Source organism: Sinohyriopsis cumingii, chromosome 2 (assembly GCF_028554795.1).
Source record: "Sinohyriopsis cumingii isolate HCF-2022 chromosome 2, ASM2855479v2, whole genome shotgun sequence".
NCBI classification, from domain to species: Eukaryota; Metazoa; Mollusca; class Bivalvia; order Unionida; family Unionidae; genus Sinohyriopsis; species Sinohyriopsis cumingii.
The window spans coordinates 94,300,825-94,318,662 of NC_142962.1; the positions used below are offsets into that span (position 1 = coordinate 94,300,825).

General features: G+C 34.5%; 1 protein-coding gene across 2 annotated transcripts in view; it reads left to right on the forward strand.

Annotated features, from left to right (window-relative positions):
- Positions 1-9,224, forward strand: part of LOC149805403 (transcriptional adapter 2-beta-like) — an 80,817-nt gene extending 71,593 nt beyond the window's left edge. For both annotated transcript variants that reach the window (XM_089949954.1, XM_089949955.1), the window contains exon 16: positions 121-9,224. In XM_089949954.1, coding sequence (XP_089806080.1) covers positions 121-243 — 123 coding nt within the window. In that variant the 3' untranslated portion in view covers positions 244-9,224. The remainder of the gene's footprint in view (positions 1-120) is intronic.
- Positions 9,225-17,838: the final 8,614 nt, after the last annotated feature.

The following is a 17,838-nucleotide window of genomic DNA, read 5'->3' on the forward strand; positions in this document are numbered from 1 at the left end:
TTTACTCTAGTCAATATTTTAAACCATGAAATCAAACTTATATTACAAAATGATTTTTTTATATAAAAAAAGGCCAAAATGCATTTGCTTAGTCAGCAATTTTTGTCTTTCTCTCAATAGGACTACCTCCAACGGCGACAGGGGTTGCCAGTGAAAATTAGATATCCAAGTGGTATGGACAAGACACATCGAAGAAAGATCATGAGCTTCCTTACAGACAATGGCTGGATTGGAGTTACTTGATACCAGCAATCTGTGATATATTATGGACCAAAACCTCTTTTATACACTTGCTGTGTCCTCTGTTGTGCAGATCAGTGATAAGTCTGTAAACTTTCCAATCAAAGACAGTGATCATTGAAAATTTCCCTCCAAGACTTGTGAGTTTAGATGCACTGGATATTCTCAGGAACCTGGTATAGCGTCTTTGCTTTGATTGTATATGTGCGTATGCATGCAGTGTTAGACTTCATAGAGAGAGGGCAAGATTTGTTGTTTTGTAATCAGATTTTTGTACAGATGATTACAAAATTGAGAACTGCAGTTGCCTCAGTGCTTGATTTAGACTGATGAGTAGAACAAGAGCAGAACAGACTGGAGGTGCCAATGGAATTTTCATATTCATCAAGTTCCACATGAGTTATATTAACTTACATTAATACATCATTTAATGGTTGGCTACATCAAATGTTTGCAGAAAATGGTAGCTTTCTGGATCTTTATGATGTGCAAGCTCAGTTTAAGAGTGTTTGATCCATCATGAATAAAGAAGAAAGAAGACTAATCTGCCCTTGAATATGTACATAATTACTTCCCTGGAAACGCTGTCATCAGTATTAGCTTCATACGTTTGTTAGTAAGGGTAAAACTGAATATTTAAATGTCATTAGGTCACCTCAGCAAAGTAGACAAGTGCCGTTGCAGTACTCCAGGTATTGGCGTCAACATTAATATCCACACCAGTAAAATCATATGCATATGTACAGCCTTGCTGCATCTCAACCATTATTTCTTCCTGTGTCCTAGGCAACAGTTTGGAGTGTTAGGGAGGGCTAACTTTGTACAATACTCCCTCATTGTTATGTTGCACCTTCGTACCCAAAGAATACATAGCCTTATTATGAGACTGCCTTCTAATAAAGAATACAAAACATAATTTTGTTACTACTTAACGAAATGGAATCCATAACTGTATTCACTTTTTAATGAGTAGCTTTTTAGTGAGGGAGTGCTGTATATAAATGCACATTAGTTATACATTCTTAGTTAGGTGTTTGCTATTGTCTTGGGTTTTTCACATGCAGTATACATTATACCATTGTATCATAAAACTTATTAAGTGATGCATTTTGACTACACCTACCAAAATTAGGTCATGGTGACCCATATTTCATGCTGCACTGATTTGGTTAAATTTTCGGCTTTGACTTTATGTCCTATGCCCTGTTGATGCTAGAATCATAAAACTAAATGTGTGTACACATCATAGTACCACACCTTTACAACAAATTTGGGCTCCTGGGACCAACCTTTCATATTTTACTGGCTTATGTTAAGCATTTATCTCATTACCACATAGGTTTTATACTGCTTGTATACATACTGTACCTCTTATGATTATGAAGCTTGACAAATGGAGGCATTTAGTTAAGTTCTAATACACCATCATCTTACAAGTATGTCACTGTGAATCCATATTTTACCTTTCACTGGCTTGGGTGAAATGTTATAATTGATGTGCATTTCTTGGTTACTAGTAATGCATGAATTGTTAAGCTGGGTAATTGTGTAAGCATTGTACAACACCCATATAAGAAAGGGCATCATGACATACATTTCACATTTTACTGGGTGAGGTTTATGCATTTAGTTCATGTCCACAGAATGCTGTGTACATATTGTACATGTAGATGTGTGGAACTTGGTTAGAAGTTGCATCTTGATGAGCCCTATGCCCTCAATGCAGAATTATTATAGCCAATATTTTATGCTTTACAGTCTTGTACTAGAATTATGAAATTGATGATGTACTTCTCTGTTAGTACTACACATTTTCAACAAATGGCTTTGGTTGGGTTTTGGTGTTTAAACCATGAGCACATGTGGTTTTAGATGCTGTATATTTACTGTAACTTTATATCATTATAACAGGTGGACTGTGTAGTGTAAACATGAGTGGACATTGGAATTACATGAGTGGATTGCATGCTTTTCTTGTGATTATTGGCTGATAGGGGTAATTACTGATGAATTAACTATGTGTTTAATGCTGGCTTTCACTTCAAGGTTACTCAGCGCCTGTGACTTACACTTGGTAAAATCTTACTTTCAGGATTGTGCAGTAATCATCATTTCTGTAGCCAGTCTTTAGAAAAGTAATTTGTTGTTTTTTTTTCAAAGTAAATAAAAGCAGAATTTGTCTTTTTTATATCAACTTATTGTTGTACATCTGCCTTAGTATAAAAAAGGTTTCTATTGTTTTGTCTGTTATGCCCTGTCATGGTATGTATGTACATGGTTTAATGCATATCAGCAATGTGCTGACTATATTGTGCTAATTAAAAGTTCTCAGAATTTTTAAAATTGCAACAAAATTTCGTTAAAAGGGGCCATCATTTCATTCTCAAGATCACTTTTAGTCTGAATTTGTTTTCTGCATGATAATGTTTACTACAGCTACTCTGGTCTTCTAGAAGTTTCCTAGAAGCGAGCTGTGTAGTGATTGATTACATTCTGTTTTGAAATTACTTTAGCAACTCTGAATTTTGTTATATTTGAACAATACATCAGGATACTCAGAATATAGTGAACTTCTCATAATGGAAGCTGATGGGGATGTTTCACCTTTCCAAATCATATGCTCCATATATTTTGTTGTTCATCTTATAATTGTCCAATAAACTATCAAACAATATTTAATTCAGAATGGTTGTTTAATTCCTGTCAAAATAAGATTAATCAGAGTTTCATTTATGAATGTCAGATGATAACTATTTCAAAAACTGTTAAGTCTACTGTAATTTTTCCAGAGTTGGAATTATAGCCATGGTCATTTACTGTGTATTTAGCTGATTCCCAATAGTTGTGTTGAAACCCTATCCTGTTATGCAGAAGCAGGCAACAGACATGCAAGCTATTCTCATAATTTGCTGATCAGAATATTTTTGACGTACTGAATATTCTTCTTGTCCATGTTTTTTAAAAGAGTAAATGTATGTCAGTAGCATATAAACTGATCTACAATCAAATGATAGATTTCTTCTGTCATTGTCGCATGCAGTATTGCATTTACGTTGTTTTGCATAATTGTTTATGTGCATTTGTTACATAGTAGTTGAAATTCATTAATTTTAAAATAGTTCAGTAGGAGCAACAACTTATACAGTGTTTCTTTGTGTAATGTCTGAAAGGTGGTAAGAATATACCTTGCTAAGAACAATTTTATTTTTCCCATCAGTCATAATTTCACTACATAAGTAAAATGTTTGAAGGTTTATCTTTTAATTAGATTTATTTTGTTACAGAATGTGTAAATATTCTTTAAATTATCTAATAGGAAGTATTCTAGGTGTTTAAAAACTTAGAAATAGATTCATTACTGAATAAAATTTGAAAGGAAGTTAATGAGATGCAAAGATATTTTCATTATTTTTCTGCTTAGCATGTTATTTGCCCAATAATATAATAAATATTAATTGTTCAGTTTAAACACTTTGTATTTGATTTGCTATGATTTATTCACGCTGATAAATGAAGATATGTATTTTGCTTCCACTTCTCAATTGTTCAGATATGTCTGTTTATACCATGAAGTAAATAATGCATGAATCTGATGAGGAATTAGGGTTTGTTTCCTTACAGTGCATCTCCTAAGCCCAAAACTTTTTAATCTGTTGATAATGCTTTTAGGAATATCAATTTGGACATGCTAAAAGTTAGGATTAGGATCTGCAGAGATTGAACAATTATCAAATTTTGTGATGAGCAAGACAAAAAAGTGCATGCTTATGAGTTTGGTCTCTGCTTATTTCTGGTTTTCAAAGAATTGCCTTTTGTAGAACTGTTTTGGAAGTCCGTGAATTATAACACATAATCTACTTTGTTCAGATGTTTTGCTACTTCTAAAATTGTCAGCTAAATGAATTTACATCTGCTTTGGAATATCTGTCAATTCCTTATTGTTGGACATCGTGTTTTGCTTACATCACCAGGGAGGTCTAAAAATAGCTCTTTTAAAAATTACAGTTTCAGTCTTCAGTAAAGATGTTCATAAGTGCATGCAGATCAAATTAAGCTTACCACAAGTTTTTTGCAGCTTTTCAAATTTCACTAAATGACGTTAGTTTTTCATGGGTGGCTATTCACTTTTGCTCTGGCACAGTACCCAGTTCCCTCAGAATTTGAACTGTAACTAACTGGCTTAGAATTTGCTACTTTTTAGCTTAATACACATAAAATGCCCTTGTATGTCATAGATGGCTCAAGTAGCAGTTATCTGTTACACCTACTGTACAATTCCAGTCGTAGAAAATAATGTTGAACTTCAATTACCAAAATATTTTGAGCATCTTGATCACATTTTGTTCTTTATATTAAAGAACATGTATATTTATGGAAGTATACAAAATGAACTGGTTGGTCTTTCCAGACAGGTTTTGTTTTGTTTGGTGTTTCTGAACATGGCAGCTTGATAGGCTTTTAGGGCCAAGGCAGTTTGAGTAAAGTATATTGCTCACAGTAGCCAATCAGGACTGATCTGTTGGTAGAATTCTAACCTGTATTCTTATGGTCATGAGTCTAGTATGCAAACAACTGAGCCACTGTGGCTTCACAAAAGATCTAATTATCATTTCACAAATTTTAAGACAATGTATGCTTTTTATCTGTTTGTCCAGTTTTAAAATATTTTTCAACATTGTTGGTGGGAAAGAAACATATATGACCTCTAGCAGGAATTTTTGTAATAGAGGAACTGCATACATTCTTTTATTTTCATCGTTTTAACATCATTATTAATGTACCAATATGTATAAGATAAGGGATATGTTACTGCCATACCTAAGCTTTTTAAGCAGTTGTATGTACAGTAACTGCACCTCAACTTTGGTTGTTTTGTAGGTTGTGTTGTACATGTGCCTAAACAGCAAGAAAGTTCATCTATGTATATTTGCATAACCTCACCATAACATAGCATATGAGTGGTATGAATTTATGAATTTAGATATTGTACTGCAAATGAATATTAATTGAAGATGTTTTTGTTGAGCTTGTAAAGCTGAGATTTTTGTCAAATTTAACAAGTTTGTGTAAATCTTTGTGAGTGTTGGTGATTATATTTTGTACATTCTGTATAACTGTTATGTGATTGATTCTGTAAGATTATTCCACAGAAAGAATATGCTGGCAAATATGTGATTTCACTGTAAATATAATTTATGGAACGTATGAGAAGCAAATGACTAACAAAGTTGTTGCTTGGGAGTTTATTCATATGTGTACATCCAGTCCTTGAGAAAGAAACTGCTCATTACAAACATGAAAATAAACACATACTTGCATAATTCTTTATGTCATGCAAATTGTCCCCCATTCAAATATTTCTTAGCTTCATAGCTTCACTCATAATTTACAAATTTCATATTGTGATGAGAACCCATAGAGATTTTTGTGTCTTTTTTTTTTTCCCTCACCCTATCTTTTACCTGTCCTTGTTCTCAAAGTACAGTCTAGTTTCAATAAGGGTTTCATATTCAGATGATGGAGTCCTTTAGTAAGTACCTTTTCCATCTGTACATCTGTTCGTGCTTCTAGTTGCTACCAAGGCCATGCAAATCTCGCACATAATTAAATGCCAATGGATGGTCCTTTTATATTTGTTATGTTCCCACCAGAAGGCAGAGCATGTAAGCATATTATGATGTCTATCTATTGTTTACCAATTTCATTTCCACACAATAACTCCAGTTATCCATAATTTACAGTTAACCAAACATGGTGGACAGCTTGTGACTGGGGCAAGAATGAATCCTGTTGATTTCAGCATCAAGAGCACAATGGTCTGGGCCAATGTAACTGAAAGAAGAAAAAATTATTTCTACTCAGTGAATTGTTCTGCACCATCTGTATTTATAAATCTTTGTAGATGGGTAGCATTTGGGGTAAGAAGAAACCTTATTGATTTGGATTTATAAGATAAAAGGTTTAGGTCACTATGAGTTATGGCCATGACAAATAAGTTCACATCTTTACATGGAATGTTGCTTATACCTGTCATAGCTCAAAAGCCATTTAGCCTTTTGCTGATGCATTTAGGTATATAAAACTATATCTCTAACACCAAGAGATACCATCTGTAGGTTTCATCTAGTAAATTTCATTTTGGATTACAACCCTTGACAGTTAACTTCACATCTTCCATTCAGCATATTTTGATTCAGTTTAGTAAGAACATTGTCCCATAGACCTAGATGTGCTATTATAGTTTAGTCTTGACTGCTCTATAAAGAGTTATGGCCTTTGACAGTTACCTTTGTATCTTCACTTGTTACATTTCTTGTAACCAGCACAACTCAACCAGTTAAATTATAAGGGTTTGCATCTGATTATTGATACTAGGCATTATTGTTATGTTCATGCACCTTTGAAGGGGTGTATCCCTTTGCACCATGTCCTGTCCTGTTCTCTAATGACCATCACAAATTTTGTTCTCCACTGAACAGCTTTAGAAAAAATTACCATAAAATTTGGCAAGAGGCTTTTTATTAAAAAGATCATGGTAAACTTTTCACCTTTCCAGCAGAATTTGATGAAATTATGGCCCCTGTATGATTTGCATTAATTTTCTTTCTGCTCAGGAATTACTGAAGGATAAAGAATTTAAATCATTTATTATGTGAGGTCTCACAGTATGAGCCCAAAGTGAAGTTCAGTGTTCACAATTTTTGAGGAAAATGTAAGTTAAGTCCAGTTTGACAGAATTGGGCCTTTCATTTTCATTTCGGTTCAGTAACCTTTGAAGTCAGTAATCTTTGAAGGGCTTAATGGGTTGAAATCATATTTAGACAGGCTTTACATGAAGACAAATGATGTTAGGTTCGATTTTCAACTTGAGCAAATTTTATGGCACCTCCCTCTTTTGACATAGAAATTTGCTCTTTCTTTTCCAATGATGACTTTTGAAGAACTTAATTGGTTGGTACAAGGCTTTATATGAACATATACATCAAGTTAGACTTTTAATGGTTTCTGGCAAAATTTTATGGACTTCTGGCTCCTATTTGATGTTGAACTTTGCCCTTTAATTGCATCATAATGGCAAGGGCATCTGTGCTGTATGGACAGATTTCAAATTTAAATATGTAAACCCATGATTCCAACAAAAGAAAGTCAAAATATAGCACAGAAACTTGACCTCAAAAGTGAATGGTCATGTTCATAAATTTGTGACAAAATTTCTGGTAACTTTTAATTTTCATTATCAACACAACAGTTGTATAGCAGATAGTGTTACCCTTCTCCATGCATCTATCTGCATGTCCTTCCATGACACCTTGGTTATGTTGTGCATTTAGGTGAGTTGCAGGCACTATGGTGAACTTTCATGTCCTTTGAACACATTTCAAGTACATGAGAAATTATTAGGCATGTTCCTGTTAATTGACCTGTTTCACACCACGGTGATCATACCTTGTGATTAAATTAAGGGAGAAATTAATGTACATTAATTAATTTAGTAATAGGTTACATATAAAACTGCCAGTTTTGATAGAATGTAATCCAATACTCCGTTTGTGAGCAGTTTATTTGTAATAGTTGTGCAACAATGTATTCTTAAAAACATTAATTTTTTTTACTGCCATACTTGATATAAACTTTTTCCATCGGAACAGGTGCTTTTCTTTTAAATATAACTTATTGTTTACAATTCCACAGTGATTAGAGATTTTAAAATATTGTTTTGAATTTTACTTTTAGTTATTTAATTTCAGGTGTGCACAAACCGAAGTTGGTTCAGTATTCTCATGTTCATATTGCATATCTTTTCTTTTCTCATTTAAGTCTTTGTTTTTTTATATGCCCATCATGAGGCAACTTGTATTATGTTATAATGTTGTCTATCCATTCATCTATCCATCTGTTAAAAATTTCATTTCTGGACAATAAACAGTTACACAATTTTGTGGCTGGTTTGCATTTGGGGCAAACTGAAACTCTTATCAGTTTTAGGGTCAAAAGTAAAGTTCATTGATTGAAAAATATAACTTGTGTAATCCAACAATTACAATTACCTTTGTTTTGGTATGTACTTGAAGTAATGAAGAAGTCTACCAGTTTGGTGTTGGTGTCACTGTGATTTCCATACTATAATTTCAGTTCATCGTCTAGAGTTGCCACACTTTTATATGGCTTGCATTTGGGCAAGTAAGAAGTCTATCAATTTTGGGTTAAAACTACAAAGATCAAGTTCACTGTGGCTGAAAGAATAAAACATTTCAACACAGTAATGTTAGGTTTTCTGCATCACAGGTCAGTATTAATCCTTGTGAATAGTTTGTGTTTTTGGTAGTGTAGATGCCAATTAAATTTAGGATTCAGATTGTCAGAGGTCATTGTCACTAAGACTTGTGGTTTTTCTACACATATATTTCAGTTCTTGGTATATTTCAGTTCTTGACCATGTATCGTGTATCACCAAAGTTAGCAGGAGCCCCATGTAGCAGAGTGATCCAAGGCTCTTAGCTTTAAAGATCACTGACAGCTCACCTCTGTGTGGGTTTGAGTCTTGACTTGGCCAGTGTGGGTATGTGAGAAGGCCTGCCAGTAGCTTCCATTGGATCGGTGGTACATTCCAGGTTCTTCCTCCACCAAATATTCTGGCAATGTATAGCCTATCATGTCCTGATAACCAATGTGTTAAACGTTTCATTAAAACCAGTAAGAAATCAAACATTGTGGATGGGTTGCACTTAATATATTAAAGACATGTAGAATTTGGAATTTAAAGGTTAGAGGTCATGGTCAATTTAAGTAATTAGAAAATAATGGTTTCTATGCATTGCCTAGATAGAGGACTGTGAAGCATGGATGGCATACAGTTTGATTCATGTTACTCCTGTTTTTGTTTTCTTTATTACAAAATTCCTTTTTGTATTGTAAAACCATAGACTTTTATACTGTGTGGAAGTCATTTGTGTGTTCAGGGAATAAAAAAGTGATATGCTTCATGTCCATGTAGTACTTGTCTTTCCTAAATGGTAGTCATATTTCAGTCTTTTTCATGAATAAAGGTCATATCAGGTGTATGCCATTTTGAACTGGATGACAATGTAAAACATGACATTGTGAATTTTATTTGAAATGTTTCTGGCAAATGAAAATGAAAAATAATAAAAGCAGTTAATGGGAAAGTTGAAAAGGGCTTTTAAAAATCTTATGCACAGCAACACTGTAAGATATCTTCATCAGGGAAAGAAAAATTTGATATTGTAATTCATAAAGATTTTTTTGCTTTGGGCATCCCAATTTGTCATGATGGTAGAAGAAATGAGATCTTACAGTGAAGCATTTAGAGCCAGATTTTCACTAGGACAGCTCAGAATTCTTATATCTGATTGTATGGTTCATACAACATTGGCAAATGCTTGAATTTCATTGGTTGCATTGAAATTTGAGTTTTGAAAAGTAGGTTTTAGTCTTGAAAAGTCCTTGAATTTGCAGAAAGCTAAAACTTTTTCCCCAATATCTCTATGAATTTATGAGGAAATAAAAAGATGTAAAAATCTAAGGGAAAAAAATAAGTTTTTAAAATACAGAATGTTTGTTATTTACACTTGTTCAAAAAAATAAATTATGAGATAAAATCTACTGAAAAATGGCATATGTAATTACCGGATCAAAAATTGCTCTAGTTTTGTACTGAATTATGTTTCATCTTCATTTATAAATTTTTTATGCAGTGATAAATGAAGTAACATATGGTGAATGTTAAATTTCCATTTAGAAAAAGACCTTGAAAACTTGTTGAAAAGTCCTTGAAAAACTACTCTCTGCAGCTGTATGATGGATGGAGTTGTCATTAGCCAAAGTCACATGTGAGAATTCGAGTTTGCTTGTTTTTTGTGATTACATGTAGGACTATTGTGTATTCTGTCCATCTGTTGAATGGAGAGCCTCTTCCCATGTGGAAAATTCAGTTTTGTCTGGGGGAGAAATCAGGAGTGAAGGATCTAATTTTAGCCATCATAATTTGGCAACATTATTGTTTATCAATTAGTAGAATAAATGACATTCAACAGAATATTTCAAATGTTAATAAAATTGCAATATCTTCAATGGATGCATATGATTATGCCAAACTCCTTTGTGCAAAGTACTTATAGGTTACTGCATTTGCATGGGAAAATATGAAAAAGTTTTGGGATTGAATGCTGCACGACCATGGGAGTGCATTATATCCTTCCGACAAAATGAGTTCATATTTTCCCATACAAATGCAGTAACCTTTTTATTATATGCTCATTTTTTGAATTCTACCTAAGGTTTAATTATATAAACAAAATACACTACAAGAAACAATGTAAATGAATGTATGCCGCATTCCAAACTAAATACACAAGCGCATATTTATCATTACACAAATCAACATTATTACTGCGCACATATCTCCGCCCAGATAAATTTGAACTTAGTCGTGCGCTCGACATAATTTTCAAAAGAAAATTGCGTGTTTCTATTAAAATTGAAATTTTGAGTCATATTGTGAATGAATGTGCATTGCAACAACTTTTCCATTTGATCTGGAATGAATAGATTTTGGTATTTTTCTTGATTCTAGGAAATTTTGTGATTATGGACTGGATTTGTATGTGACGATTCCACATGAAATACATGAGATTTAATAAGCTAGGGAGAAGCGTGTCGACATCTGCAAATGTGTTTCTGTTTCTGTCATTGAATGTTTGAAATCATAATGTGGGAAAAATATGAAGTCTTTCATTGCAATTATCAAAAAGACGCTATGGAATTTAATGCTTATTTCATTTTGAGTGCAGTAAGGAGGATGCAGTTGCACATATCATGGAAATTACAGCACAATTTCGAAATGTTTAATCCAGATTGAAAACCTATGACATGGCTCATGTAATTCGGATTTGCAGAATTAAAAAAACACATTTTGAGGAAATTCAGGATGTAAAACTAAGTATATTTTATTTTGCCATTCTTATCACCAGCTAAAGAAGAGAGTGTATGACTTTTCACTTGTATGTTATTTGTAAGGACCTTATCTTGCATCTGTTATATAATGTAGCTAACCTAAATCCGTAATATTGTATCAACGCGGAATGTGCCAAAGCAGCTGGTATGTAGCAGTCCATGAAACATCTGTTTTAGTTCATTCAGAAACAGATTTAAACAACCACAACGTAAAAATCCTCTTATGCGAGTGTACATGATTTGTGTACAAATCAAGAGTGCTGGCATCTGCGTCCATTGTTTGTTTACAATAGAAAGTAGTTTCTTTATGCACGTGAATGCTATATGTGTATTGTCGTGCGAGTTCAGTATCTGGTAATACTGAACGATTCTGACAACGCAAAGTTAACGGGGGGAAAATGAGCTTATAATGTCTTTTTCTGTCAGCACTCATTTATTCAATCATCAGTTTTGTACATAATAGACCTATATAGATATCCACAGCCATCAACCTTCTAACCTAAATGTAGATTTCCAAGCTACCATTTTGACAGTTGTATCAAACTTTAATGGTCAATGGTAAGGTCTTTATCTACGAGTTTTCTTAATCTAAAAGAGACGTCCATGAATATGTACATAGGATTACTTGTATGGAGATAAATGTAATACTTTACTGTCATATAATATCTTTTGTATTATTACGAATCCTATGGGTGTAAATTGGAAGTCAGTGGGAAACTGGAGAGTGGAAAGACCAGTTTTATTGTTATTGAACTGTTTTTGGAGTTTTTATTAGCCAACATAGCCAATGACTTAGTGAGTTAATTGGTTTTGTCTTTTATCTGTTGTAGATCATCAGTCTTCCGGCTGTCATTCAACACTTGATTGTCAACAAGGTAAAAGCTTAATTTCTAATCAGATACCGATTAGATTTAGTCTGTAAGATTATTATCGTCAAGACCGCGAGGAGATTGATTATGAGTAACCTTGAACACTATTTTGGTGATTTTGCATGTGATTGACAGAACTTGTGAATACTCAATTCTGTATGTTTGTTTTATCGGGTTTTGATTAGATTTGGGGTGTAACTTTGCACGAAGATGTTGAATGAGTTAACGAGGTGATAATGCATCAGACTGACTAAGCATGTGAACAGTCGAGAAGCCATACTTTTGTCATATTTACCAGATTTGACATGTAAGCTCGATATTACTGAGATCTCTAATGATTTCGATTATGTTGGACATCCACATCTATTGGTAAACAGATTAATTGAACCAGCGACCACTGTAGAGGTCATATTTCTGATGGATTTTGATAGATATGGTATTTCAGCTTGTGTCATCCAAATCTCATATTATGAACGAGATCCACGCATATTAATGAAAGTCTACGCTGATGGGAATCAAACCCACAATCTTCTGGCCACCAGTCCAACGCCTTAATGAATGAAACACCGTAGCTTACACGGGGAAAGATATTCTGAATGGTTTACTTGTTGACCGCACAGATGAACTTTCAATATAATGACAAGTACATATATGTACTGTAAAGATGAGGAATGAAAACAAACTTTCTACATTATGAATCTTGACCTAGTCCCAAGGAGCAGGGATATGGTCGTTCGTCCGTAGTCTGTCGTGCAACCGTCAGCGGTTGTTACCAAGGTGGAGGTCATATTTCAGACCAGATTTTGATGAAACTTTGAGCTTATATCAACAAAATGAGCCAGATCTACTTTAATTAGGTGACCATCCTTCTGATTGAATGTGTTACCAGTCTGGAGATGGCGTTTATGATCTGATTTTAATAAGACTTCTAATATGGGCTGGTATCTTCAAGATCTTGAAAATGGTGATCTTGCATCAGATTGTCTGACATTAGTACCACTTTCAAAATAATATTCTGATTGATTTTATAGTCTGTGTCATCAAGATTTTAGACGAGTTTAAAAACAAGCAATATTAATGACTTGATCTTGCATTTTATTTCCTGAATTTATTACTTTAGAATGTATTTCTGCTCCAATTCTAATCAAACTTGGAAATTTACTTGTATCGAGAAGATTTTAGATGAACTCAGTTGTATGAGATTCGTACATTTTATTTACGATAATATGACTGAGCGAGTTCCTCCAATTTTGCTCAAACGTCAAACTAGGTTTAGGAGGCGCTCCACAGATGTTAGGTATTTCTGACAGTTACAGGATTACAGTGAAGCTGTTTGCATTTGTAGCATGAGCATGAAGAGAATCTTGGTTGATCCTTTCATGCGTAATGGAGAGAATGTTGGTAGATATTTCATATTCTGTGGCTGAAATATCTTTACATGTAGTTTTAGAAATATTTTATGATCTGAGCACGTAGTTGATCAAAATGGCTTATTCTTTGTGCTCTAGAAACATTAAACTAGTCAGACCACTCCAGTGGCCTAGTGGTTAGAGTACTGTTCTCGGATGCGGGAGGTCATGGGTGCGATCCCCGGCCGAGTCATACCAAAGATTTACAAAAATAGTACGAACAGCTTCCTCGCTTGGCACTCAGCATTAAAAGGTCAGTGTTAGGACTGGTCGTCCTGGTGTCAGGATAATGTGACTGGGTGTGACATCATGCTACATGTCTGTGGCATGATGCCCCAGTGCTTGGCATCACTATAAACTGCCACACTGCAGACATCGTAGCGATATGACTGGAAAAAATATTAAAGCTACATTAAAATTCCAAATCACACACACACACTCTAAACTAGTCCAAGTACATTAACTTAAGGAGTTATTAAACTAGGGATTATATTTTGCCAGAGTAGGCAATACCATTGTCTAACAGAGCAATGAATGAATTTGTAAAAACAATGGTTTCCGGCTCCTTTTTTCATAGTTTACCTTTAAAGAAGTGAAAATAGACAAGCGGAACTATTTTTATTTATTTTTTATTGGTGCACACCTGAAGTAGGGTCAAGCTTTATACTCTCCAACCCATATAATACCCATCAATCATACACCAAAACAATGAAGTTAAACGTTCTTTTAAAAATACATAAGATATACGAGGTCATTTTATTAAATAGCCGGGATAACCAGTTAGGAAAACCTGGGATAATCTTTGTTTTTTTTTTCAAATCCAGCTCAATGCAAAGTACGAAACTAGAGAGCTCCATCTTACACCATGATCTAGGACACTTTCAGTATGAGTGAGTTCGGTGTATATTATTGACAGGATCTTTCATCTGATTGGATGAGCTCGTTAAAAGTCTTCAGGCCTTGTTTCTGATTTGATTTCAAACTTTGAATGTGGTTTGATACCACTGAGAGTTTAGATGAGTTCGATAAAGTTCATTATTCACGTATATTAAAATGGTGATCATGCATCCGACTTGTGCACTGCGAGTCATATTTCTCTTCCGAAATTAATAAACTCGAAATATGGACCTATATCATCAAGATTTTGGATAATTTTGATAATGGCTGAAATCCATGCATATTAATTGAGGTAATATTGCATCTAGGTGGCTGAACTTGTTACCATCTGGAGGCCACATTTCTGGTTTATTATGACTTGGAATGAAAATTTATTTCATCGAGATCTCGGACTGTTTTGATACTGATATAATTCTACTCATATTAATGACGTAATCTTTTATCAGACCAACCAAGTTTGTACAAAAAGTATTGCATCTTCAAACTGTTGGATTAGTTTGATAATAAGGAAGATTTTCTCATATATGAGGTACCCTTGAATACACTGGCTGAGATAGTTACCTCCCTGGAGACAGATTTTGGATTAGACTGTGATCAAACTTGGTAAATAAGCTTATATCACCAAGGTCTTGGCCTGTTCTATAGTATGATAGGTCCATATTAATGAGATGACCATGCATCGTATCGTCTTGGCAAAGTGCTTTTCTAGAGACTATATTTCTCAATCGATTTCATGATGGCATAATTTGGAAAATAGAAACGTCTATACAAGTCCACGAGAGAGTCTAGAAAATGAGATTTTTTTATACTGCTACTTGTTATGAATGGAAAGTCCTATTACCATGGGTTTAACCTGAAGACTTCTTATGATGTTTGGATGGTCCTAAATGAAAATGGTGATTATCTGCTGTCCAATATGGCCGCCACAGCAGCCATCTTGAAGATCTTAATATCTTTACTCATTTTGAATGGATGGTCACATGAACCTGGGCATAATGTCAAACCGAAGCCTCTAACTATCGAGAGTTTCTCTAATTGTGTTAGCTAATTTTGTTACTTTATCATTGTCGTTTGTTTTCAACAAGTATGTGTTTGTTGTTTACCTTTCGGGCACGTATTTGTGCTCACATCTTCTGCTGCTGTCTTTATCCAAAGATTCTATCAAGACCTATACGATATCGCGATCGAGGATCATGTAAATTTATTGTTATAAATCCGTGTGGAGTAGATTGTGTTTTTGAAAAGAAACTTTTAAATCCAATCATGTCCACATCTCTTGAACACCTAGTCTGATGAGTACGTGTATCGACTCCATTAAATACAACTAAAATATTGCAGTTATCTCTGATCGCTTTAGGTATTTGTGTATATCGCTGAGTAGCATATCACTTCTGTGTTTTCATGCCTGCCTAGAGAAAATATACGAGCTGGACTTGATTGTTTGTCCAGCATCACATCATTATACACTACAAGATTATTAATAAATCCATCGCGGTCATCTACAGATGGGGCTTCATCAATATCGGTGATAAAATGAAATAATATCGTTACTATCTTCGTCCAACAATTTTGCATTTTCACTTAAATTTTTAAGCACCTCGTCGCATCTCTGATCGTCCACGGATGGAGCTACTAAATACAACTTATCCCATTTGAGCCCTTTCATTATCAGATTAAGCAATAATTGCGACTTACCAGACCGAAATGGACCTGTGATAATTGCTCTGATAGAATTTGGTAGCGCTGGATGATGTTTTACTGGCTCTTGTTTCCTGTAGCTGAAAAATCAGTGATATCCATGTTGTACAAATATAATAAATAATATGAATCTATATTGTGTTCGATGCAGAGCATCCACCCCCACAAGTGGACTAACAACAATAATTACTAAAAATAAAAAACGTGTACTTACGAGTAAATGTGTAAAATGTTGTACAAAAATATCAATTTATTTCTAATAATAAAATCTGTGGTGATATTGCTGCATCATTGGAAAAATTGCTAGCAACTATAATGGCTAAATAGCCAGGAGAAAAACATCTTCCTGGATATAATTATTGCGGTCTTGGAACTCGACTTGATATTGGCCTGATAAACAAGATCAAACAAGACCTGGAGAGTATCCAGTAAATGCGATTGATCAAACATGTCACGTTCATGATGTAACGTATAAAAATAAAGATTTAAAACAACGACATATTACAGATTTGAAGTTGAATTCCACAAAAATATATCTTTCAGAGAATCATTAGTTAATTGGTCGGTAAAATCTGCGATGAAAAGTAAAATATTGTTAGAGGCTGGTAATTAATTGACCGATTATTATTATTATAATGGAATCGATTTATTATAGCCCAAGAGAATATTGGAAAGGTAGAGCAGCGATTAGAAAACTCCCTGATGGAGCAAAAATATCACACGTTATGTTGCTGCAAATCGGTTTGCACGACAAGCAATATGGAAAATTATCTACCACCACCTAAACGAATTCAGTAGGCAGATTTTGCTGTCATCGCTCCCAATGAAGTTCATCAGGCAGATATTTTATTTTAGCACACGGTTCTGTTAAAATTGGTAGACGTCAATCACGCACGTACAAATTAGCGTTACCTCTCCGGTAACCTAGTGAGTAGAGCGTCCTCCTCGGATGCGGGAGGTCGTGGGTTCGATCCCCTGCCGAGTAATATCAAAGACTTGCAAAAATGGTACTAACAGCTGCTTCGCTTGGCGCTCAGCATTAAGAGGTTAGTGTTGGGACTGGTCGGCCTGGTGTCAGGATAATGCGGCTGGGTGGGATATCATGCTACATGTCTGCAGCATGATGGCCCAGTGCTAGACATCACTATAAACTGCCACACTGCAAACATCGTAGCGATATGACTGAAAATTGTTTAAGCTACGGTAAATATCTAAATCACAAACACAAATAAGCGTTGACTGTCGTTGAGGTTACAAGTAGCTATAAAGAAGCAGAACCACTATAAAAAAAAACAGCAACTAAAGTTGCATCTGCTTTTGAACGAAGTTAACAACGAGGATACGGACCACAAGGTGGTCTACGATGGCCACAGTTGCTACATGTTGATCCTGGCAAGGAATTTCATAGTGTAGTATCATCTCTGATGAAAAAACATAACGTCAAAATCAGACGAGGACATACCAGAATTCATACTGATCAGGCAATTGTCGAACGATTTAATTGAACACTTGTTGAGAGATTGTTTGGATATCAATATGCAAAGGAAATAATTTGGAAAGATATGAGATCTCGTGAATGGGTTGCAAGACTGCAAGCGTGATAGCTGCGTTAAATAATGAAATTACTCGTGTAATTTCTATGAAACCTACGAATGCGATCACAAAACACTTATACCAATACAATAACATGACTTTTCAAAGCAACCAGTACTAGGTAATGTGACTGTAAGATATTTATTTGAACCTGGTGA